The sequence below is a fragment of the Neodiprion lecontei genome, chromosome 5, assembly GCF_021901455.1.
Source record: "Neodiprion lecontei isolate iyNeoLeco1 chromosome 5, iyNeoLeco1.1, whole genome shotgun sequence".
In the NCBI taxonomy this organism is placed as follows: Eukaryota; Metazoa; Arthropoda; class Insecta; order Hymenoptera; family Diprionidae; genus Neodiprion; species Neodiprion lecontei.
The window spans coordinates 6151535-6174817 of NC_060264.1; the positions used below are offsets into that span (position 1 = coordinate 6151535).

General features: G+C 36.5%; 3 protein-coding genes across 3 annotated transcripts in view; 1 reads left to right on the forward strand and 2 right to left on the reverse strand.

Moving 5' to 3' along the window:
- The window catches only part of LOC107221174 (alkaline phosphatase), a 244915-nt gene that overhangs the window by 12504 nt on the left and 209128 nt on the right, over nucleotides 1–23283 (forward strand). The window contains exon 3 of the mRNA XM_046742377.1: nucleotides 16251–16366. The gene's annotated coding sequence lies outside the window, so the exon portion shown is untranslated. The remainder of the gene's footprint in view (nucleotides 1–16250; nucleotides 16367–23283) is intronic.
- Nucleotides 141–5816, reverse strand: LOC107225447 (chymotrypsin-2-like). Its single transcript, XM_015665925.2, has 5 exons — nucleotides 5476–5816; nucleotides 4908–5076; nucleotides 4295–4544; nucleotides 3246–3383; nucleotides 141–749 (listed from the first exon to the last, which is right to left on the reverse strand). The coding sequence occupies exons 1-5, from the start codon at nucleotides 5534–5536 to the stop codon at nucleotides 606–608; spliced, it is 762 nt and encodes a 253-aa protein (XP_015521411.1). The 5' UTR covers nucleotides 5537–5816; the 3' UTR covers nucleotides 141–605.
- On the reverse strand, nucleotides 6963–10300 carry LOC107225446 (chymotrypsin-1-like). Its single transcript, XM_046742382.1, has 5 exons — nucleotides 10207–10300; nucleotides 9210–9360; nucleotides 8228–8477; nucleotides 7971–8120; nucleotides 6963–7670 (listed from the first exon to the last, which is right to left on the reverse strand). The coding sequence occupies exons 1-5, from the start codon at nucleotides 10262–10264 to the stop codon at nucleotides 7524–7526; spliced, it is 756 nt and encodes a 251-aa protein (XP_046598338.1). The 5' UTR covers nucleotides 10265–10300; the 3' UTR covers nucleotides 6963–7523.

Sequence of the window (23283 nt, forward strand, 5' to 3'; positions counted from 1 at the left end):
GCGATACGATTTAACAGTCAGACGGCATACTTGGCTGCCTTTTGCGCTGAAAAATTCTCTTTCACTTTAGCGATTTCGTGCTGCTTGAGATTCCGGCACGTGTTCCGAATACATCTTTAACAGTCTATTTATTGCTAAGTAGAATTTATTTAAATTATCACACTGTTCATCTTCAAGCGCAGTATTTACTCACATATTATATTTAAGTAATTTTCAGCGTATATAATTTTATTACAAATGGGATTTCTCAGAATTTCGCTTACGGTTAGTTTAATTCGCATGTCTCATTACACTTGTTTAATCGGAACGAGGTTGAGGGTAGTAACGTTACTTTAGCGATGGATTTTTGGGAAAAATCGTTGTCTTGATCCTTAGATCTGTATGAAATTCAGCAAGTAAATTGTAGCAAAGAAAATATGTTCATATTTTGAAAAGTAAACTTCTCGGAAAATCGTTCTAAAATTGTACGGCAACGATTTTCTCCATCGCGTTTCGTTGTGTTAACGTTACTAACTTCAGCCTTGTTAATCGGATTTATTATACAGAGTAACAACAGAGAAGCGTAAATTAAAATTATGTAATTACGTAGGTACTAATGATATCCGTCACACGTTCGTGTTGTTTGCTATCCAGTCGACGTAGCTGAATACCCGGGTAAAAACGTCGGGTTTTCCTTTAGCGCAGGGTGTTCCCCACGAGACAATCCCGATTTGTACCTTTTCAGAAACGAGCGGACCTCCGGAATCACCCTGTTTGAAAAATGAATGGTCAAAATCTCGGTCTTGTGATTTCCGCCCCTTGCATAATATTAGGCCTCGGATTAACATGTAAATAGATATTTTTTTATATAAATCTTTGTCATTCATTATTTGGTTTTCTACGTAAAGTATGATGTTTGGAAGCACATATATATACATATATATATATATATATATATATTGTATGCACATATTTTATAATTTTTACTACATATTTATCCGAACCCTGATAATAATATATCTATTATCTACACCTTGAAATTAAGGTCGCGAAAAAAAACAAAATACGTTATTTCAACTAGGAATGAGCGTGACATTTTGTATTATTATTTAATATAATATACATTTAATAAATTCATAGCTCAACGGTTATCAGAAAGCCAGAAGCCTTGAACACATCGCTGGCGTTTATTTTTCGTGTTTTTTCCTGCATTGTGAAAACTCGACTTAAGAATATTTTCAATGATGTGTAATCCACGTTCTAGAATAAAAAATTGAAAAAAATCGTTTAACTTGTTTAAAAATATGTGAAAATAAATGTTTTGCCAATTCAAACTAAAGCACAGGTTTCACTTGATAAGACAAATATTGTTGTTTCGAACACATTTCTGTCAAATAAAACAATATGTTCATTAAATTTTTGCTTTTTATATGTAGCAAAAATACTTTTTTCACCGTATCTGATAGACAAGCAATATTATTTGGTGAAGTTAACAAATCCCTACTCCGCGTATAAAATAACAAGCTCTTTTTTCCCGAGGGCGCATCGACCGATGAATAAGCTATAGTATATAATATCATACACTGAGAGAAATTTGTTAGTTCCGGTTATCGCTCAGTCCTTAACTATTTTCATTTTTTACCACAACAATATAGTTATAGGTACAAAATCAAAATTAATTTTCTAGCAGTTACCGGAAAGTCTAGCATCCGTTGCTATTCTTTCTCATTACGATCGCTGTTCCTATATTTTCTTGCAACTGTTGCGAAACTTTAACGCTCGTGCAACGATAAATTGACGTTAAAGCCTCGTTTAGCTAAAAAAGTAGAGTAAACCTCAGAAACTGATCTTGCGTTGCAATTGCCAAAAAAGGATCGACGATATCGCAAAATGGTTACGCGTTTTCGCAATTCCAACAATATTCGAACAGATTTTTTTTTAACGATACCCGTTTTACTCAATTTTTCTCGTCACTGTAACAAATGAAATTTTTCTCAGTGTAAAACACCGTTGTAATCTTAATCAGGGAGGAGGAGGGGGAGGAGGGGGGACTAGACGTTATCGGAGAAGAAAGAAAGCGTGTTATCCGCGTTTTGGTAGGAAGTCGAGGTTGTCAGGAAAGGTTGTACAATCATAAAGAGGCCGGGGTGTAGTGGGTGGAGTACAACGGGAGGAAACGATAAGGGTGCTTTATGCTCGCGTATCCCGGCTTATACGAGGTCTTAGTACCGTGCAGCAGGACTCTGCAGGGCACCGTTAAAGGAATTGCTCTTCGTTCGCGTGACACTTGGCTCCGCGTGCTTTGAACCCCTTATACCCAACTCCTATACTTGCACGTCTGGATGGCCCGAAGACTGCAGTCGCATACACGGGACGTTGCAGTTTTCCGGGGTCACGAAATGCCCCGAAGCTCGGAACGACCACAACGCGAATCAAAATTTAACTCTGCACTTTGCGGTGCGTCTTCGTCAGTCGAGCTTCCGTCACGATGATCGAGCGATGGTTGTTTATTACGGATTGATCGTGATCGATCTTAAGCTGCTGCGGCGAACGACCGTCAAGTTCTATTCCAAACCAGCCAAGTATACGAAATTTTTTATGGAAGACAATTTTTGTCGGTTTTTTTTCCAGAGAATAACGTGCAATTTTTACAACAATTGTCATACATGGTGTACTCAAATGGTAATCGTGTTAACCTAATTGAAATCCATTATTTTTTCAAATGAACTGAAAACGTAGGTTATACATTAGACTGGTTCAAAAAAATCGACCGTTTTTTTTTTTTCAAAACTTCCGCTGAAATATTTTTGAGTGGGTGAAAAAAGATGCCTGTCAAAAGCGGAGGTCTTAATATTAATATTTACAGGCCGCTTGTCGCGGATTTCTGTTTTCCACTTAAATAGCATGGGAAATTTTTTTAGTTTTTTTTTTACTTTAGAATTTTGTAGCTCACAAATTAATAAACAAATCCATATGACTCGTACATGTTTTTTCCATGTTATTTAAATGGAAAATAGAAATCCGCGACAAGCCACCTCTAAATATTAATATTAAGAGCACCGCTTTTGACAGGCATCTTTTTTCACCCCTCCGAAAGTATTTCAGAGGGAATTTTGGAAAAAAAAAATGGTCGACTTTTTTCAACCAGTCTATTATACGTATCATTTGACGGATGTCACTGTATACCGCAGACGATGTGTACGAAATATCGATGGTGATTACTGATCAGACGCGTTTGTCAATTATGCTCGGGTTTTTATACTTACGTGACAGGCGCCCTCGCCCATTTTGTTCAATGTACAGATATTGCTCTTCGTTACGCGAAAGCTTGTGTTGAGGCATTCGTTTTGGTCGATGACGCTCAGAGTAATGTGCTGAAGTTCGTTTGGCGTTTTTCCCGGATACTGGGCGTGATTGTGTAACAAAAACAATAATACCATAGTAGTAATAACAACAGCGATAAAAAATTCATAATGCCCGCTGTTTTTTTCAATTCAGCTGGGATTTGACCCAACTCCCGTCTCTCACCCTTTGCGAGCAATTTTCAAATACATTTTCCAACTAAATGTGATAATAATAATAATAATTGGAGCGAAGGAAAAAAAGAAAGAGAGAAAAAAGAAATTAGAGACTGATTTGAAACTCGCTAAAAATTCAATGCCTCCGGAGGGAAATTAATTAATTGAATATTTAACCGACCTCTTTTTTCATGTGCTTTTTTTTTTATACATTTGGACTTGTATATCTCTCTAAATAGAAATTTTTCGGCCCATATTATAACGAACTCTTTTGTTCATTCTTATGTAAAAAATGCAATCCAATAATAATAATTTTTGTTTAAAATTATTTCTCTCATGTATCTTTTGAAGTTGTGAAATTTCCATCCTCCAACAGGTGTCAAATTTTTTTAAATATTAAACAAGATTTTTTTGAAATTCTTCAGATTTTAGAAAGTCAGGTTTTTTTCACGTTTTTAAATCATACATCAGATACGCTAGTTCCAAAAATTCTGAAAAAATTTGGAATGCGTTTTTCGTCATGTAGTTCTGTACAAAAAATTATAAAGCCAATCTGAGATATCGATGTAGAATCTTGATCGAAATGTCGCGACAAGCTGCATATACACTCGTCGAGATGAATAAGTATACGATTTAAAAATTTTTATACATCGACTCATGGTAATTGTGTTTGAGAATGAAATATCCCGAGAGGAAGAAAAACAGCAAAATAAGAAATGGAAAATGATTAAGGAAAAGTTTACAGCGTCGCTTGTTTTTTTCTTTTACTCGTGCTTTAAATTTGAAACAATTCTTACCGACGTCGTTCCCCAGCCTGACAAGACGGCCGTTTGATCAGGTTTATCTGAATCTTCGATTGGAAGAGCAACGGGTTGGACTTTGTCCGTGAATAATATCGGCTTCTCGACTTCGATCAGACCAATGTCGTTGCGAATTAGTATCTGGCTGTAACTCGGATGGCAGATTAATCTGAGCGATTGATAGGAATCGCCTCCATTGTCTAAGGTAGTAGTTCCGGCCACCACGGTGACGCTGTCGTTGTTCGATCTGGGGAGCAATAACGAAAGACAAATTTCATTTTTTGGCGAAATTTATTATCGCCGACGATCCAGACCAGAGGGAATCAAGATCCTCGATCTTGCTAGTAGATATGCAAGGAGAGTTCTGGGCACAGATTCCTATCCCGAAATCTTACCGACACTTAGCCGGGACACAAACCTTTTTCTAGAATGTTCGAGGGTGGCGTTCTGACTTACTCTATCGATCAACGGAGCATTTAGTCGCTCTAACTTACCGGCAATTAACCTCCCCTTACCGTAGGTTCAACTTTCTTCGAGTAAAATCACGGATCTGTATTATCTACTGATAGCAGAATATGCTGTTGGTTTAAATGTCTAAATTTGCACATACCCGTAGAGGCAATGCGCCGCAGTCAGTATCCATCGCTCGTTTATTATCGAACCACCGCAAAAGTGACGATTTTTCGAACGAAGCGATACTTGGTAAGGAAATTGTCCATCCTTCGCTGATGTTCCACCGACAATCTTGGTCGTGTCGTCTTCCACGTCGGCTGTTGCAACTGTATTAAACACAGAAAATCAAGGGCTTGTTTATGTGTACCAAATATGGCGAAAGAAACATTTTTTGTTTCTCTTTGACACGATAATAAACTGGCTGGAACAAAAAACATGGTTATCAGGCGAAACCAGATTTATTTCGCATCGTGTTTGGTTAATCAAGCAGATAGAATTCGGTTTCGTTGTTCTCAAAATTTAATGCCGGTACTTTTGCAATGGCATTCAATATCAGTCACACTCAGAGATTTCGTTCGTTTTGTCAATATTGCTGCTCGGCCAATCCTGTACACTTTTCTCCGTTTTACGGTAACACATGGTTATTTTCGAGGAAACAAAAACGAAACTCGATTACTCGGAGAGTCATCCACTCGGTAAAAATTGATAACGCGCGATTCGCTCACCCGTCGACGACAATATCGTCGATAATGCGAGAAGGCTGACGGCAGAGATTGGCCGCAACATTTTGCCTGCGGTTGCGATATCCAAACTTGCAGAGGGATCTTGACGAGGGTAAGGATGGAGTTCCGATTTATCTTCTTAGTTTCGGTATTAATTCATCGACGGAAATTTATCTTCAGGTGTATCGTCAACGATACGTTTATGATTCCCCGGATTTGGCAGAAAAGTTAGAAACGTTTTTTTTCTAGTGTTTTCAAATAGACGTATTATCGCAGGAAATTCGAAGAGCCAACGAGGAGCGAATACTTGTACTTTTCGCTTTTTTTCTCCTTCCCATTTTGATGCAGTCTTTCCGATCGTATATATACTCACCCCAGGTTTGTTATTTCGCGATTAATATGCGTACGAAACATCCGCAATTAAGCTGCAGCGATACAAAAACGCGGATCTTTCGCATATATGCATTATACTCGTGCACGGCATGTAGCCGCGATTCCCGATCGCCGCGCTCGCCTTGGGAATTTGAATTTAAGGCTAGATATTAGATGCTTGAAAATGGTAAATAATCCCAGTCACGTTCACCGAGATAACCTTGATAAATCTTGGTACGTGAGCCCGCAGCTTTTTCGTATATACATTATACATAATCGCACGAGGCCCTCCTTATTCGATTTTCCTATTTTTCTTACATTTCATTCAATTATCGAACCCTGCACACTTACCGTCAAAATATAACGCCTCAGAGTTCTTTGTGCTTCTCGAGTATCAGCGCGGAGGGATAATATCGGCTGAAAATATACCGATTTCCGAAGCACCAAACAAACGTTGTATCGTAAGTGACTGGGGTGAAATATGAGGAATAGATGCTACATCTTATATTCATCGTTGATCGTTGATCCCGATTCTTATTCATAGCCGTTATCCATTATTTATCCGAAAAGAAAACTAGATTATACACTGAGAGAAATTTTTACTTCCGGTTACCGCTCGGTCTTTAACTATTTTCATTTTTTACCACAATCGAAAAATATACTTCTAGGTAAAAAATGAAAATTAGTTTTCTAGCTGTTGCCGGAAAGTCTAGTAGCCGTCACTATTCGTTCTCATTACGATCACTGTTGCTACATTTTCTTGCAACTGTTGCGAAAATTTAATGCTCGTGCAAGAATAAATTGACGCTGAAGCCTTGTTTAACTAAAAAAGTAGAGGAAACCTCACAAACTGATTTTGCGTTGCAATAATCAAAAAAGGATCGACGATAGCGCTAAATGGTTACGCGTACCTCGTTTTTCCTAATTCCAACATAATTTAAACAGTTTTTTTTTTGACGATACCTGTTTTACCGAATTTTTCCAGTTGCTGTAACAAATGAATTTTTTCTCAGTGTACGCAGGTTACAATTCAAGATTCTGTTTATACATGACTTGGAAAAAAAGTCAAGAAACCGTTCATCGATTTGTTGTATGATATTCCAAGAAACATGTATTGGTAAAGTTTTAAAAATTTAATTTTATTCTATAAATTATAAAATCAGTGCAAACGTTGAACGTGACATATCCTGACAAAAATTTGAATGCCTCAAGGAAGTAAATTTATCCTGAAAATTATATCGGTAATCCTTCCAAGTCTAATTCCTTACTTAACGCCGTGTAGACGATAAACATAATTTCTCGTCTTCATAGGCCTTTCTCACCCTCAGCTCCGTTCTACCCTCTCGGTCTTATTGTTTCAAAGCAAATATTTGATGTTTGTCTGGAAATAGAAGCTATAAGCTCGTTTGTACAACGAGACGAGAGGTATGCCTGAATTACTCGTAAGTTGTTTCATCAAAGTCTGTATACATATCGTTTATTGGATTAAATTTGCACTCGAGACGAGGACAAAATTTCGCTCAAACTTTATCAATATTGAAACAACACTTCGCGAGGCTATAAATTTTTCCCGAGCAAACCGAAACAGGTGCCCATCAATTTAGCGGAACCTTATGACTTCGCTTTTCAAACTCATCCGTTAGGCAAACAGATTCATTCCGGCTGTGATCGGTGAACCTTTATTGCTCGATCTTCTCCTCGATCCAGTCCGTGAAACTCGCTACACGCGTGTAAACGTCTGGATATCCTTTCGCGCAGGGCATGCCCCAGGAAACAATTCCAATTTGCGTTCCGTTAGTTGTCGTCAACGGACCACCGGAATCGCCCTTACATAACAGAAGAGAAGAGAAAAGAATTAGATAATAACATTAGAGTCGGTCTAATTTTATGATGGGAAAATTATCGAGAATATGAAAATAGCGTTGCAGAAAACTGTTTGAAAAACTGCCAAAAAATCGAAAGGCTTCGATGTGGTTTCGAATAATCGCTGAAAATAATTTACAGACGATCATTTCAAAACATTACGTCGAATTGATTTCGGAAATTTTTCTCTTTCGCTTAACCAAATCGCCGGTTAATGATACGGCTGGAAACTTGTTACGGTTAGCATGATTCAAGATACTTACGTGGCAGGCTCCCTCTCCTTCCTGAGTCAAAGTGCAGATGTTGCTGTCTCTTACTGATAAATAAATGCTCGAGAAAGCAGCCTTGCAAGATTCTCCGGATATCGTGCGAAGATTAATCCGTTGAAGAACGTCAGGAATCCCCCCCGGGTACTGGATGAAAATATTATTGTACAGAGTTTATACCGTGTATACGTACCATTGATAATGCATATCCGATCGAATGAAATGATAATAATATCGCGTTTGTAAATTATTACGGAAGTTCTCCCCCAGCCGGAAAGGATCACGTCGGATTCGACCTCGTCGGAATCTTTGAACGGCATACCAACGGGCTGTACTTTTGGACCGAAGACAATAGAAGACGCTAGACGGACGAGGGCAATGTCGTTACCGATCGTGAAGGGGTCGTATTTTTTGTGAGCTATCAACTTTTCCACCTGATAAGAATCGCCACCCTCAGACAGTAGATTTGTTCCAGCAACCACGGTTATCCACATCGCATTCTGGCTGTAAATGTTACTCCGAGATTAGTCAACGATTTGTGGTCTGATTCTTAGTCGTTGAAGACGTTTGTTTTCCGTACATTGCAGAGTTAGTTCTATACCCTCGGTTACCGTGGTAATTAGCTTCGACTTTTCGTTAGTGTATCGCAAAGAAAGAAGCAGGAAAAAAAGGTTTTTTGCCATTCTTTTTATCGCCGTGAATAGGGGAGAGTCCGTCGGTTTGTACGACAAACTTTCACGATGATCTCGAAAACGGCCGCGTTTAAAATCAGGAACTGACAAGACTTGGCAGCTAATTGAAAAGGCGTTGAAAGAAAAATTGCGCGATATAAAATTTTTGTAAATTTAAAAAAAAAAAATTAATGTATAAACTGGGAAAAACATAATCGTTTGTTTAGAAAAGGTAATAAGGAGCAGAAAGTGTATGTTTGTCATTAAACATTGAAAATCGCTTTATTTCCGGTAGAACCGGAAGTCCAAATTGAACGGGACCTGGCAATTTTTTATGCCCATCATTTTGTTTTAAAATCCTGTAAGTTTGAAATTTTTCCATCCAGCCGTTTTCGCGATCATCGCGAGAGTTTGTCGGACGGACCGACATTCTTCTAAAAATATGTTTTTAGGATTCTAGATTCTAGAGAGAAAATTTTTTTATCATTTTTGAAATTCTTCTCACGCGAAAATTGTAAAATTTTTAAAAATGCAGAGTCAATTCAAGCTCTTGCACAAAACTTACCCGCTCACGCAGTGCGCTGCTGTCAAGATCCATAGTTCGTTTACGATTGATCCACCGCACAAATGCATGTTGTACCTACGCAGGGATACCTGGTACGGAAAATCGCCTTCCTGGGCGTCGGATCCTCCCACGATTTTCTCGATGCTGTAGCCTAGGAATTTTCACGAGGTTGAAGTGAGTAACGTCGTCGTAACGAGACGTTGAGAAAAAATCACCATTCGCTTATTTTTACAATGATATTGAAGGCACTAGGATTGCGCAAATTGAGTATATTTCTTTTCATTACGGTTTAGGGAATTTCAAACAGTTCCGAAATCGCGATATAACGGTTTTTCCTCAGTGCGAATCGTTACGTTAACGCTACTAACTTCAACGTGATAAGTTTTTAGCGTTTGTAGAAAATCGCAATATAAAATTAGTATATTATACGGTAGAAGAAAATTCGGATAAATTAACAACATTTTTCATCTCTTGACGAAAATGGAGTTCTCATGGCAGACATGTGACTTTGTAAAACAATCATAAATATTTACGAATGATGAATATTCAACGTCACAGTATACTCGTCACCTTTTAAATCCTTAAGTAGTACTTTTTTCGAATATATACGTATTTTGAAATAACAAATTCACTGTCAATATTAATTTGCCTGAACTTTCAGCATCTTTTAAAGTTACACATCTTTTGCGGCGATGAGAGTTTAATTTTCGACAAGGGCTCAAACATTTTTTTATATTCTACTACGTTGTGTTTTTATTTTATTTTATTTTTTTTTTCAAATATTTCCAGACTTAAGAAAATAAGATTGTTGACAAAATCTTTTTGTTTAAACCGATCTCTGTTTACCAATTAGTAGTTTCGCACAAAAAATTCTAGATAAAATCTAAAATCCAAACTTTCGATTCTTATCGACATGATTCGCGGTGTGTTTCGTACATCAAGTTCAATGTAAAGTTGATTACAGTTACATAAAATTCAAACTGGTAGTAAGACTTACCATGGCAGACGGTAAGGAGGGTAATAATAACAACAAACAGACAAGTTACTCGGTGCATCGTTGGATATTGCAGTGAACTCGATGCTGAAACTTGGAGAGCGCGTTTATATACTCGCGACGCGTATAAAATCACGTTGGCAATTTTCTGCATTTTTGGAAATAAAATTTATCATCGTTATTATCTGTCTCAAGGTTACGCGATCATGCGTTTCGCTTGTATCAAATCGGGACATCGCACGTTCAGAATTCGGCGATAAGCTTTATCACTGCGTCGATCTATGCACCGATAATGTAAATACACTTGACACGATCGGAATGAGGTTTAAATTTTTTTTTAAATCTTCCGTACAGCGAACGAAAGTTGTTATACTTGCCCCCGATGACAATTAACACGGTCAATTTTACAACAATATCTGCGTTTCACGCTCAACAGTATCTTCGATAGCATGCCTGTATTGACTTACATTATCTCAACCCACTTTACACCGATCGTCATCGTTATTGTTTACGTGATTTCGATTTTAATTACCGACGCCTCAAGGATGTCGACAATTTTACTTCCGACGATAAGTCTCATATTAATTTTCACTCCGAAGTATGCTACACAAATTTTCTCCTCTCTTATGGTTTGATTTTTACCTCACGTTAATTACATTCTTTCGCCAAGTTTTACAACCACAACTTAGACGAACGTTTATAATAATTCCTGCGCAAGTTGCAACATAAAGAAATTAAACAAACGTAATCGAGACAAAAATTCTCCTTTTAAAACGTGCAGGATGAAAGATGATTTTTTTTTTTTAGCCATTTGAATAAATCTTTTACCAAAGGTTTTGCGAGACTTTTCTTATTTTGCTTCCGTCTTGTGTTTCAAGAAAAATACACGCCTTTCAACCTGGGATCGGGCGCAACGTGAAAGAAATAACACTAATTGCCGGGAATTCTCGTAAAATTCTACATCCCATCAAAGTACACTGTTATGTATGACGGTGAATGGATTATACATTTTTGTAGAATCGTTATTTCAATGCAGGCATCTTTGCTCCGAGTTAATCCGGTCAAAAGGATAAAAGCTTGACCCGCGAATGAAAAAAGCTTGATACCGAATTAATGAAGGTGATGCGGAAGTTCCGAGAATCCGAAAGTCAAACACGAGCTTTCTGATACTTTACGTCGATTATATTGACCATGATTTGATCTCGAGATAATTTCTAATTTTTGCAATCGGTTGTTCAGCATTCGAAGTAATTAACTCGAATGTTTTTTTCGTTTAACCCTTACTTGCCACAATTCTGTAGAATCACGTATAAATTTGCGAGACTGGGGTCCTTCACACCCTAGCGAAAAAAAAAAATGTTATAAAAAATAAAATAGTGAACATTTTCACTAAAAATTATTTTTAAAACATATCGAAGGCTTGCTTTAAAGAATCATGTAGTTAATATAGTCAAAAATTAAATTAAAATACACTAAAGAAAAAAAAAATGCAACAGAAATCTTAAAAAAATTTAATGGTTATTTTAACAAAAAAAAAAAAAATCATATGTTTTTAAATTAATTTTTTTAAACATCATTTTAATTTTTTTTATTATATTCAATTATGGAAAAAGTAAGGGTTAGATAATATCTAATGACTATTTGAAAGGCGATAATTTCTGCACACGTGAAACGTGAGTGAAAATCGGTCTCCAGGCCGGTTCAATTTGATTTCGAAATGAATTTCGAGTATCACGCTTGGAGCTCTCGAAAGTTTGTTGAGAATATCGCTTTGATCAACCGCCGACTGATGACACCCTCAAAGTTTTTTTGTACAGCCTTTTCACTTGTAGATTGTAATTATAATGAGATGATTTTCTTTTTTCTTATTTTTACCTCATTCGTGTATAAAATTCTTTTTACGAATCGAGAAGAATAAAGTCGAAGTATATACTTACCTATGTTTCGCAGGAATTGAATTCATCTTCACGGTATCGTTGACTCGGTGAAAAATGTCGAATCCGTTTTTTGCCTCGCGATGAATCGATCGACTCTTACGAATGCTTTTCATCGTGCTTCAAGATCCCACTAAATTCCGCTTGAGGTAAAACTTTTTCTCTTTTCGTGCTTCGTACTCTTGACTCTGTAGTCGTTTCACTCTTTGGCTCTCACTCTCCTCTCCCCGAGAGAGACTTTCGGTGTTAAAAAGTCTACAGACCGTTTGTCATTCCGTTCAGATTATTTATCCGGAAAAAAAAAACGACTATGAATCTAAACTATTCACCGATAAATGAACAGCTGGTTAAAAAATGGTTTTATATATTGTATATTGTATAACGCTCCCAAAAAATTTTCACAACTTCGATTTTTCAGTTAGAACATTTCTAGACGGCTTTCATTACGGAGCGATTTTTCTCTGCTTTTTTGGCAAATTCAAATTTTTTCATAAACTTTACGGTGAAACCTGTCTAGAAATATTCCAAGTGAAAAATTGAAGTATTGAGAATATTTTTGGGAATCTTCAGAAGGTTTCAAAGATGTTTCAGTTGATCAAATAAAGTCAAAAGCGTTTAAAAAAAAATTGAGAAAAAAATCGGCCCATCTTGAGAAATGTTTGAAAAAGTAAATAAAATTTTCGAGAATTTTTACCAGTTGAATAAAAAATCGTAAAAAATTCTGAAATTTTTTTAACAATATTAAAAATTGTGAGGTTCAGACGTTGGTTGGGTTCGCATGGAATTTCCCATATAGGTACGTATAGTCGCGATGACGTGATTAGTGAAAACTATTCGAAGCTGCGTGTCATATTTTCCGTTGTGAAAAACTCGTTGATAATTTCCGGAAAGCTACGGAGTTCCGGGAACTTTGAAGTTTTCTCGTTACTTTTGTTTCGTCGTTTCATCTTTTTTTTTTGCGAAAAGCACTGCTTGCTTTTATCTATTATACACACCAGGTTTGCTCTCGTTCGCTAGCGGTTCGCTTAATTGCCGTAGAACACGTCCGCACGCTTCGCCGACTTCCTTCATTCATAATATCTGACTGTTTGCGTTTGTCCCGCACCGGGTAGAGAAATAATAATGACCCTACCCGGCAATTAAATCCCCGTCAAACCTCAACCTTTCGCACTGTGAACTATTGTTATAATGCACACCTTTATACGCGTACATTTAAAATCGTGCTACCTGCACAATTTACACACGGACGGCGATGTTTCTCTCACTGTTTCTCGAACAATTATTTCACCTTTGTCCGTTTCCGTAGCCTCGAACAAACTCCGAGGAAACAAAACTTCTTTTCCACTTCACACTACAAATTGAAATTTCGTTTTGACAAAATAAATTCGGACGTTATCGAATTGTTGGAGGGTTGGAAAATTCGAGAAAAAAAATTTCAACATTCTCATGGAAACTTCAAACTCGATTATTTTTCCTCGCAATCGGTTTTTGTTTTTTACTCCCATTAACGACGCAATGCAATATCAATTTACTCACTGAGTGCTTGTTTGATATAACAGGTGAAAGATGAACGAATATTTTCACCTGAAGTTGAAAAATATTTTGCATTAAACTATTAATTATCAAAATACTTTACCGCTATTAAGACCACATACTGAAATTTACGCTATAATGAATTAGTCGATTAATTTTTACCGATTCAATCGAGTCGTGTTCGATTATTTTTTTGGACTCGATTGTTCGATGCACCGATTACTTTTATCTTAGCGGTTTTGTCTTAAGTCTCGAGGCAGATTCGTTGACTAATTAATGCTCCTTGTTTTCAAACTCTTTCCAAGTTCCGAGTTGTAATTAAGTGTTTTCGGGTTGTAACAGCGGGCTTACGGGCAAGCAAACGCGAGGCGCGTTTAATTTCTTATTCAAAAAGTTTCGCCCACCGGTCTAGATACTTAGAATCGGAATATATTAACAACAAATCGCACGCCGAAGGTGTGACTGCAGGGAATTTTGCCGAGTGGCGGTGTCGTTATTTAAGTAAGCTCGATATCCCCAGTTTCGCACTAATTAATTAATCCCCCGGTTTCGAGTCGAGCAACATTGTTTATATATTATACTCCGATTCCAGAGCGTATCAACTGATGCGAAAGAAAAAAGCTGACTTGTTTTTACCAACTCGTTATACTCGCTTGCTAATTAATCAGCGGACACGGTTAAATATAACGCGAAAATATCACGGTATTAAATACCGTCGCATTTCACCTTACCTCGAAACCTACGTAAAAGTATATATTTAAATGTTTCTGCCGGGCGTGGGCGACGAATTGTGCGACGCAACGAATGATTAAAATTTTATAACCAGATCTGTACAACCGAATTTTCAACGTTTTTTACCAGTTTCGTTTGCCATTTGATACCTATTAATTCGTTACTCTCTCTAATCACCTGATATTTCAGCATAAAATAACAACGCAACGGTAATAATTGTATTCCGTTAAAATATCTTTCAATTCCGATATAATTATGCAGTGTATAACATTTGAGCAGCGGGGAAATTACGAACATTCAATTACTCAGACATATTCGATTACATATACATATATATTTTGGCCACAGAGCGAATCGAAAATCTGCAACATTGACGCAAAATCATCGCGTTTGCGATGATCGGCGATTTTCGATGTTTCGTTTTAAGCAAAGCAAATTTTCACCCCGCGAAACTCGAGGGATCGCCTTCGTTAACTTCGTGTTCTAATGTATATCAAATCTTAATTACGGTATCGAGTTACGCTGCCGCAAGTTTCTAATTCTAAGAAGAAACTTTCGCAGAGCCAGTCCTCCGGAATTTCCAGCTCAGTATTAACCGACTGCCTCGGGTGATAATCCCTCCGAAAACTCGATTATCAGCTCTTGCGAATAGTGGTTGAACAATATTAATCGCGGTACAACACGAACGGCTTTAATTGCAGCGTTAGAGAAAAGATATTATTTGGTTAGTGGAGCGATCTGTTGTTACCCATAAATTCAAATTAAATATTCTGACCGTATCTGATAATACGGAACGAAATATATGGGGCATTCCATGTCGAGTCGACCAATGATTTTCCCTCACCATTTTTCATATGCTTCGGGAAAAAGCACTCCTTTGGTCTTTGTGATTACTCAAACTTATCCGAAAATCGGTATTTTTGAGTGTTGAGAAAAAAAATTCTCAAACAATATTATTCTTCATCTCAATCGTTGTATCAGCCGTCATACGATGGGGTGAATTTTTCTTCTATGGTTTTCCAGTACTTTGACCATCTTGAACAAATTAAACATCATGTTTCAACGATTCAAATATTCTTAAAACATTACCGAAAATTCTACGTCTTTGCGGAAAAGGATGCAGAATTGAATACGGCAGATTCTAAATAATGATCTTTCCAATATTTGACCTTCACCCATAATTGTGACTTGAAAACAGCGATTACAGACAAGCTTGCGTCACAATTGCAGGATACAGAAAAAAAATCGATCATCAATTCGTCCTGGCATTTTTACCAATCTCTGGACCGATTAGGTACCCACTTTATCAATCGGTCGCAACGGAAGTGAGATAAAAAGAAACCGGACGTTTCTGCTCTTCCTCGTTTTTTCCTCCTAGCTCAGCTCTTTCCTGTTTTTTTTTTTTCTTTTTTTTTTTCTCGTGAAAGTAATCGGAGCTTTCGGTTTCTGTGATCGAGGATTTTTTTTTCTTCGACAGTCTGCTGCACACGATGACGGAGATTTTTCGGCGAGAAATAATCACGGCAGACTTCGAATTCAATTATTTGTTTACCAATTCGTTTGAAATTTTGAAAATTGCCCAATCTTTGTACAGGTTCTGAGAAAAAATGAATCGACACCGAAATTACTTTCCTTTTTTGTAAAATAACATATGGACGCTTGTCGCTGTTGTGAAAATTGTCTGGCACGAGAATAATCACGATATTGAACTAGTTTTTTTTTTTTTTTTAATTTATTGTTATTATTTTTTTTTTAAAGTACAATCGACGAACTTAACATCCGAATATTTTAATTCCCCGTCTTCCATTTCTCTGACTATTCCTCTTACATTTTCGTTTTCTCTTTCAGGAGGAAAAATCTATGGTATTTAGCGGCAGCGTTCAAGACGCCGGTTCCTGCCGAATGCTTTTGTGGAAATACCTCAAGGGCCAAGGGATTTTTTCAGCGGTTGGGAAACGGTAACGGTGAGTATTTTACGCTGGATCGAATCCGGTTCGAGAGTCAAATGAAATCTCGGCTGCTCGGGGGTGAAGAAAAAGAGCAGAAAGAGAAATGGGAATGCACGGGGTGAAAGCGGGGAAGAGAAGAGAAAGTAAAGGCGAGAGTTAGCGAGGAATGAGAAGCGTTTGAAATTATCAGTTCCTTCGATTTTTGCTCCTAAGAAGCAAAATTTACTTGTCATTAATTTTTAGTTACAGGATTCTCGTCAACGCGTGTTCCAGATTTATTTTTATTATTATTTTTATGCTTTATATGATGTATTCCTTCATTCGGAATTTTATCTTTTCGAAACTTTGCACTTTCAGAATTATGAGCGTCAGGCTTCGGACCATTCGGAATTTTAATGTTTTGTCAAAGTTTGATTTTTTTTTTTTTAATCAAGTTTCGCCACAGAAAAATTCGGAATTAAGCGCTTTCGGAACTTTTCAAATTCGGAACTTCAATCCCGCCTCACGAAGAGGCGTACGTGAAACGTTGATAAGGGTGAGAATCAGCTGATTCTGATCCGCGGGTCGAATGCGCTTTGAAAAGAAACGCTAAATGGGTAATTTTTGCAGCTCGTATAATGGCGTACGTGCTTTCACTGTACTGATTTTATCGCACTTTAGCGAGGGCGCCTGCTCGTTTTGTTTGTTTATTTGTTTGTTTGTTGGCTTGTTTGAATTTTGGCAAAACGCGTGTACGCGTTATATATATATAATATAACATTAAACATAATGCACAGACCGGTATTAAGTTGTGGAGAAAATATTTTCGAAAATCACTGCTGGCATGACATATTTTCTGTACATATATACATTTATTACAAATTTCGCGAGGCTGGACGGGTTTTCACATATACATAGGAGGGAAATTATTTTCATTCCATCATATAAACGAAGAATATCGTATTTGGGTATTCAGCAATTCTACGTGAATCGAAGTTACGAAAATCCGATATTTCTTATTTTTTCTCAAACGAGAAAACGGCTTACAAGTCTTGCACTTTCCGGTTGTATCCACGGGCAATATGATTTGGTACCCAGTTTTAGAAAAACTTGTCATTTATACCGACGATTATATTCGTACGAGGGGTGAAGCGTAACTTCGCATAATCGATGTAAAAGTAAAAACAGAAAGTCAATTCAGAATGAATAGCGTTAGATCAAAAATCGTATAAATCATTAGAAACTTCCGTTGTTGTATTTAAATATCCTCAGATGGTGGTGTAAACAATTTCGCCATCCCATTGTTCGCAACGTTTAGTCAATTTTTCACGACTTATTCATCAGGGAATCGGTTATGTTGTATAGTCTCAATTACACGACTTAAAGGTGGTAAAATACGGTTTTGTATATTACGCCTGCTGTATTAACGACGATTTTGCAGGTTAAATTGCGTATACATAGAGATTAGCTGCACGTGACGTCCCTTCTGCAACGGTTTATTAAACTCGGTAGGGAAATGTCCATACCTGTATACGTGTATCGAATGTGAGTTTCTTGCCAGGTTTAACCCTGTTGTTAAAGTTTATCAAACTATTCGAAGGCTTATACTTCCGGGCGATATATTTCACGAGGCGTGTAAGGCGAGCAGTCTGTAAGCTGCGGAGTGGTGATTCAATCTTTCTTAGCACGCTTTCGCACAACGTTGCATGTTTGGGGCGGGGTTGACATTTCGAATTCGAAAAGTTTCGAATGCGAGAAATTCCCAATTTTTTCCCGGTGAGACTTAAAATAAAGAAATCAAAGTTTCGAACGGTCCGAAACCCGAGGTTCAAAGTTCCGAAAGGGCGAAAATGAAAAAATTTTTAATCCGAAACACCGAAATTACGAATGATCGAGGATTTTCAGTTCTGTGAATTTCTTGCTTGCTGAAATTTCACCACATTGATCTTTCTAATTTTTTACACCGAAATCTTGGATTTCGGAACCTTGAGCCATCGGGTTTCTCACCATTCGAAACTTTGCTGCTTCTTCAAAGTTTGATATCTTTACTTCGAGTTTCACCACCAAATAATTCGGAATTAGGCATTTCCGGAACTTGAATCCCGCCCCAAATGTTTCTTTTTTTTACTTCATTATTTTAACGATTTTTCAAGTAATGCTCCGGCATGCCAGCGCTGCTACAATTTTCCAGTTTAACGTTTCACTGCATCTATACTCTCACCACATACGTTATTGATTTAAAGTTGAATTGTTTAAGTCTCATTATGCGTGAAAATTTTGGATTTCATTATTTCCCTATGATGCTTTAGAATTCTGCATCCGCACTTTTAACCGTTTGGTCAGCGGTAACGTCTAAACTACAACTCTGAGACAGAAATGTCTCCTAGGCGATTTTTTCACGTTATTGAATTTTCTATATACGCATTATAATAAAAAGAAAAAATAAAAAAATTTCGACTCAATTCAAAAGGATTTTGTTGCAATTTTAATACTTTGGATCGCAGTACACCTTAAACCATAACATTTTTCTTCCTCTTTCAATTCTCTGAACGCACATAACTTTTTTTTAAATTCTTTTTGTTGCAAATTCTACTTTTAGAAACAATGATTTTTTTTTTTTTCATCGTAAGAAAGTGAGATTGGGCCTGTGATATTTCTTATCTTCCATTTGTATTTTTTCAAAAAATTCGTAATTCGAAAAATTCGAACCAGAGGAAAATTAAACACAAAAGAAAAATGTTTCTATTGATCAAGTAAAAAAATGGAATTTAAAAAACCTTTGCATACGGTTAGAAAAAAAAAAATATAAAAAGAGAGAAAAAAATCATGCGCGTTTAGAGAGTTGAAAGAGTAACAAAAATGTTCATTGAAATATTTGTCCTAGAGTTATAGTTCAAAATTTACCGCGATTCAAACTATTAAAATTACAATAAAATGACTTAAATTTGATCGAGATGTTTTTTTTTTTTTTTTTGAAAAAAATGCTCATCCAGAGAATCCGCCATTATTTCCCCTATCTAATCGTTGAAAAATATTTATCCCTCACATAATTTCCACTGAATGTGTAAAAATAATTTCTCGCCATATACCGAAGTATAATAAAGAGGCCGAAATGCGGATCACGAACTTTACACAAAAGTTTAAGGCATTCGAAGGGAACTTTATTTGTAACCAGATGAGAAATGATGAAAGTTTGGAATCGGCATCCTTCGCTTATGCAATACATGTATTGAATAATGTTCGAGCATCCTCGCAGGACTCGCTTGCAGGATGCTGTGGGTCTCGGTTAACACGGTTAAATGTTTCCTCCTTTCCGTAACTCGGAACTTCCTCCTCCTCCTCCTCCTCCTCCTCTTCCTCCGTTTTCCGAACCTATAATCTCTCGGACAATCCCTCGCGTCGCGAGGCGACGATGCTGTACGTATAATACATGCCTGAAACCGACGCGGCGACGTCGAGATCTCGTTGGAAATCTGAAAATCGTGACCCGAATAAACCCCGAGACGCGAGTCCGATCCTGCAGGGAACGTATTTCGCGTATATTCGATTCTTTGCCAATCTGTTCGCGTTGATTTACCGCGAAAACTGAATGAAAGAAGAACATACAAAAATTTTCATTTAAGAGCAAAAGATTATTCGTTCTAAAAAAGAAAAATTCTACCTTTCTTAATGTGTATTTTTATAAATTAGTTTTAAATTTGAAAGTAATTAATGCAGTATTATTGTTTGTTTAAATTTACGTTTAAAAAAGAATTATTGCAAAACTGTTTCAATTCACGTGCTATTGAATTGCGATTTTTGCAACCTGTTCCATATGTCTCAAATATCTTTCAAATCATTTTTCCCTCAACTATGAGTATAATACAAAAGTGAATTAAAAAATAAAAAAAAAAAACTGCGGGATTCAACCAGATCGCGGTAATTCGGTGCTTGTAATCGATAAGCAATCACGGTATCCGCGGTGTTCAACATGCCGATACTGACGGCGAACAGTATGAGCTAATTAATGCGGACTGCACGTGGGTATCTTTGGGTTAGGGGTAAACGTGATTTTCCTGTGATTGTACAGAGGTTGGCGGGTACGATATGCCGAATCATTCCTCTCTCTCTCTGAAATTATTGCGTCGAATGAGGCGACCGTTATTAAATTGAGGTCGATTTCAACAAGTAATACGTATCGCTTTGTTCGTGTTTAATTACTCTATCACGTGCGTGTGTGCACAGGCTCTTGATTAGTCCATTGTATTGCAGCGTGTCGGAACAAGCCCTTACAGAATGGGGCGTTGGAATAAATGAAAGGGTTTGATAGATGTTTACAAAGAATGAAAGATCACGATTTGTAAAGGGTTTTAATAGTGTTATACGTTATTTAAGGTACCATTTTATACGAAAACATGAAATCAAACACCAAGAGATATTGAGTATTTGATATAATTTTTGGAACTTGTATTTTGTTTTTTTTTCATTTATTCACCTTTTCTTAAATTCGTTATTTTATTTTTACAATATGAAAGATACACTACTCGTCGCAGGTCTAACAAACTTAGCCTGATAGTTTAAAAAAAAAAAAAACACACGATAAATAACAAGTAACATACATATGTATTAAATAAAAAGATAAAATGACGAGTGAGCAAAATATTGTCAGTGAAATAAAATAGAGTCGAGACGGTGACGATGTTTAAAAATGAATTAAAAAAAAAAAAGATTACGAGTGCAGAAGTCTTTGTGTTCTCTGTATTATATTCAGTTAAAATTTCTATCCTGCCAGGATTTACGCTTCAACTCACGGTTATGACACGTCTTATATTATCTAACGACCTACGTACATCTCTAGTAAACCTTCTCGACCCAAACTCGTCTCTCTCTCTCTCCCTCTTATTGTTAGCCTCTTCTCTTATTTCCAATAGAGCATAGAGCATACCAGTTTGTATTTCTGTTATTAAGACTGTTTTTTCATACCCTTTTTGCAGATAGACAGCGCTTGTGATACGACAGTTTCCAAACCTGTTCTATTCTGTGTAAACATTGGTTTTGTTTATATATATACATATATATGTTAAGGAGATACAGAGACAGACGTGTACAAGGGGAAGGTTAAGAATTTGAGCCAGTAATAATATACAAAATACAAGAACTATCATAAATACGAGAGTTACATCCGACATTGAATGAAATAAATAAAATATAAATAACGATAGAAATCTTTTAATCATTCATTCGATTGAATTTCACTTCTCTATCTCTCTGATCATATAAATGTATGGACATCAGATCGTTTATTCTATTCCATTCAAAATTACACATTCGTACATTCATTCTGTTATATTTTAATTAGGTCGTCAATTTTTCATCATTCTCGACTGTTTTTCGTTATTAAATTAACGGTTTTATCACCTATCCATGTAGTCTGACCCAATAGGTTCCGTTATCGATGTAAAATCCATAAATAGTTTTCTTTTCGATGTGCGTCTCGTCTGACCGTTCCTCACGTGAGATGTTCGTTTTTTGTAGATTAACGTGGAAGTTGGTTTCAAATTGTAGAAATGACGTACCAAATTTTTGTGTGACGCAACTGGTCAACATCAGCTATCATTACGGATTAAGTGTTACCGCGCACTTTCAAAATTACGTATTATCGTCACATCCGTAAAATGTATTTATTTCTGAGCAGTTTAGGGTGTGACTAGGTCTCTCTATCTGTCTCCTTCGAGCCTCCTCTTCGTAACAAATTGCTCGTTATTTAACAATGCCCGTTTTTTTATTATAATATTAACACTCCACAGGGAATAATTACTTTTTATTTTTTGCACCATAAAAGGAAAACAAACATACGAATTAACTTAAATCATGTAAATATGATATTCTTTAGAAACTGTAAATAAGAAAAGAGTCAACAAAATTCAAAGGAGATCGTCGCCTTTCGTAGTTGTCTCGTTTCGTCGTTTAAATATCTAATATTTCGCTTTCCGTTTTCACCATATTAGCTTTTTTCTATTTTCGTAGTTTTGTTTTTTTACTTGTTTGAAAATATAACATATTGTAAATTAAAATGAACGTTCACGGTTTTATTATAAATCAGCTATCGATCGAAATTTTTGTTTTAAACGTCCACTGCGCAGGTAGAATTTTACGAGACGTGTTAGTCGTTTCGTCGTCGCCGTGATAATGAGAGCGAGAAATTGCTAAGACGGAAATTGTCAACGTAACCACAGAGGTCAAGGCTTCATCTATATGTTTATATACTAATTTAGTCAAATTATATTTTGAATTAGGCGGGCTTATTCAAACCGTTACACCTTCGATCACGTGCGTATGTAGCGATATTTCCAAAATAGATCAGATTCGTAAGTGCAACGAATGAGAATCATTGGACCAGAAAGAAATAGTATTTAGGTTTCATAAATCGCAGGCAGATAAGTAATAAATATCAACTCACGTATTATCTTTTAACTTACAAAAGCCTTGGATTCTATAATATTAAACATCCCATAAGTCTGTAATTTTATCTGTGTTTCTTTGATTAAACGAACGGAGATTACGTAGAAATTTCAATCAGGCCCGAAGACGTAATTCCAAATCCCCCGAGATTCTTCTCCGCTCTCCGATTGAAATGTCTATTGTTTTTCGTAATCGGCGTCAAACCATAAAAGAAAAACAAAATCATTATTTATGACGTCGTGATCGCGAAACACCGTACAACTTACCGTAACAGGTTAAACTGAATATTTCTGTGTCACGAAGTCACAGAATAATTATACAGAAATTTTGTAGCTTTTGTTTAAGCGGAGCTTGCAATGCAGAAGTTTCTTGAAGCTACTTATATCATATATATGTGTATATAGAGATTTATCTTAAAGCCGCTACGACATTATTTTAAGCGCTTGATAAATGTCACGAAATGCAGATAAATTATATATAGGCTTATAAAAACTTTTGAATTCAGGTCTCCG

Coding starts and splice junctions, on each gene's coding strand:
- LOC107225447 (XM_015665925.2), bottom strand. CDS start 5,536: ATGTTGCGGCCAATCTCTGCCGTCAGCCTTCTCGCATTATCGACGATA. Junction 5,077..5,475: donor GACGATATTGTCGTCGACGG/GTGAGCGAATCG, acceptor TGTTTAATACAG/TTGCAACAGCCGACGTGGAA. Junction 4,545..4,907: donor GCGGCGCATTGCCTCTACGG/GTATGTGCAAAT, acceptor ATTGCTCCCCAG/ATCGAACAACGACAGCGTCA.
- LOC107225446 (XM_046742382.1), bottom strand. CDS start 10,264: ATGCACCGAGTAACTTGTCTGTTTGTTGTTATTATTACCCTCCTTACC. Junction 8,121..8,227: donor CCGGCTGGGGGAGAACTTCC/GTAATAATTTAC, acceptor ATTTTCATCCAG/TACCCGGGGGGGATTCCTGA. Junction 7,671..7,970: donor AAGGAGAGGGAGCCTGCCAC/GTAAGTATCTTG, acceptor CTGTTATGTAAG/GGCGATTCCGGTGGTCCGTT.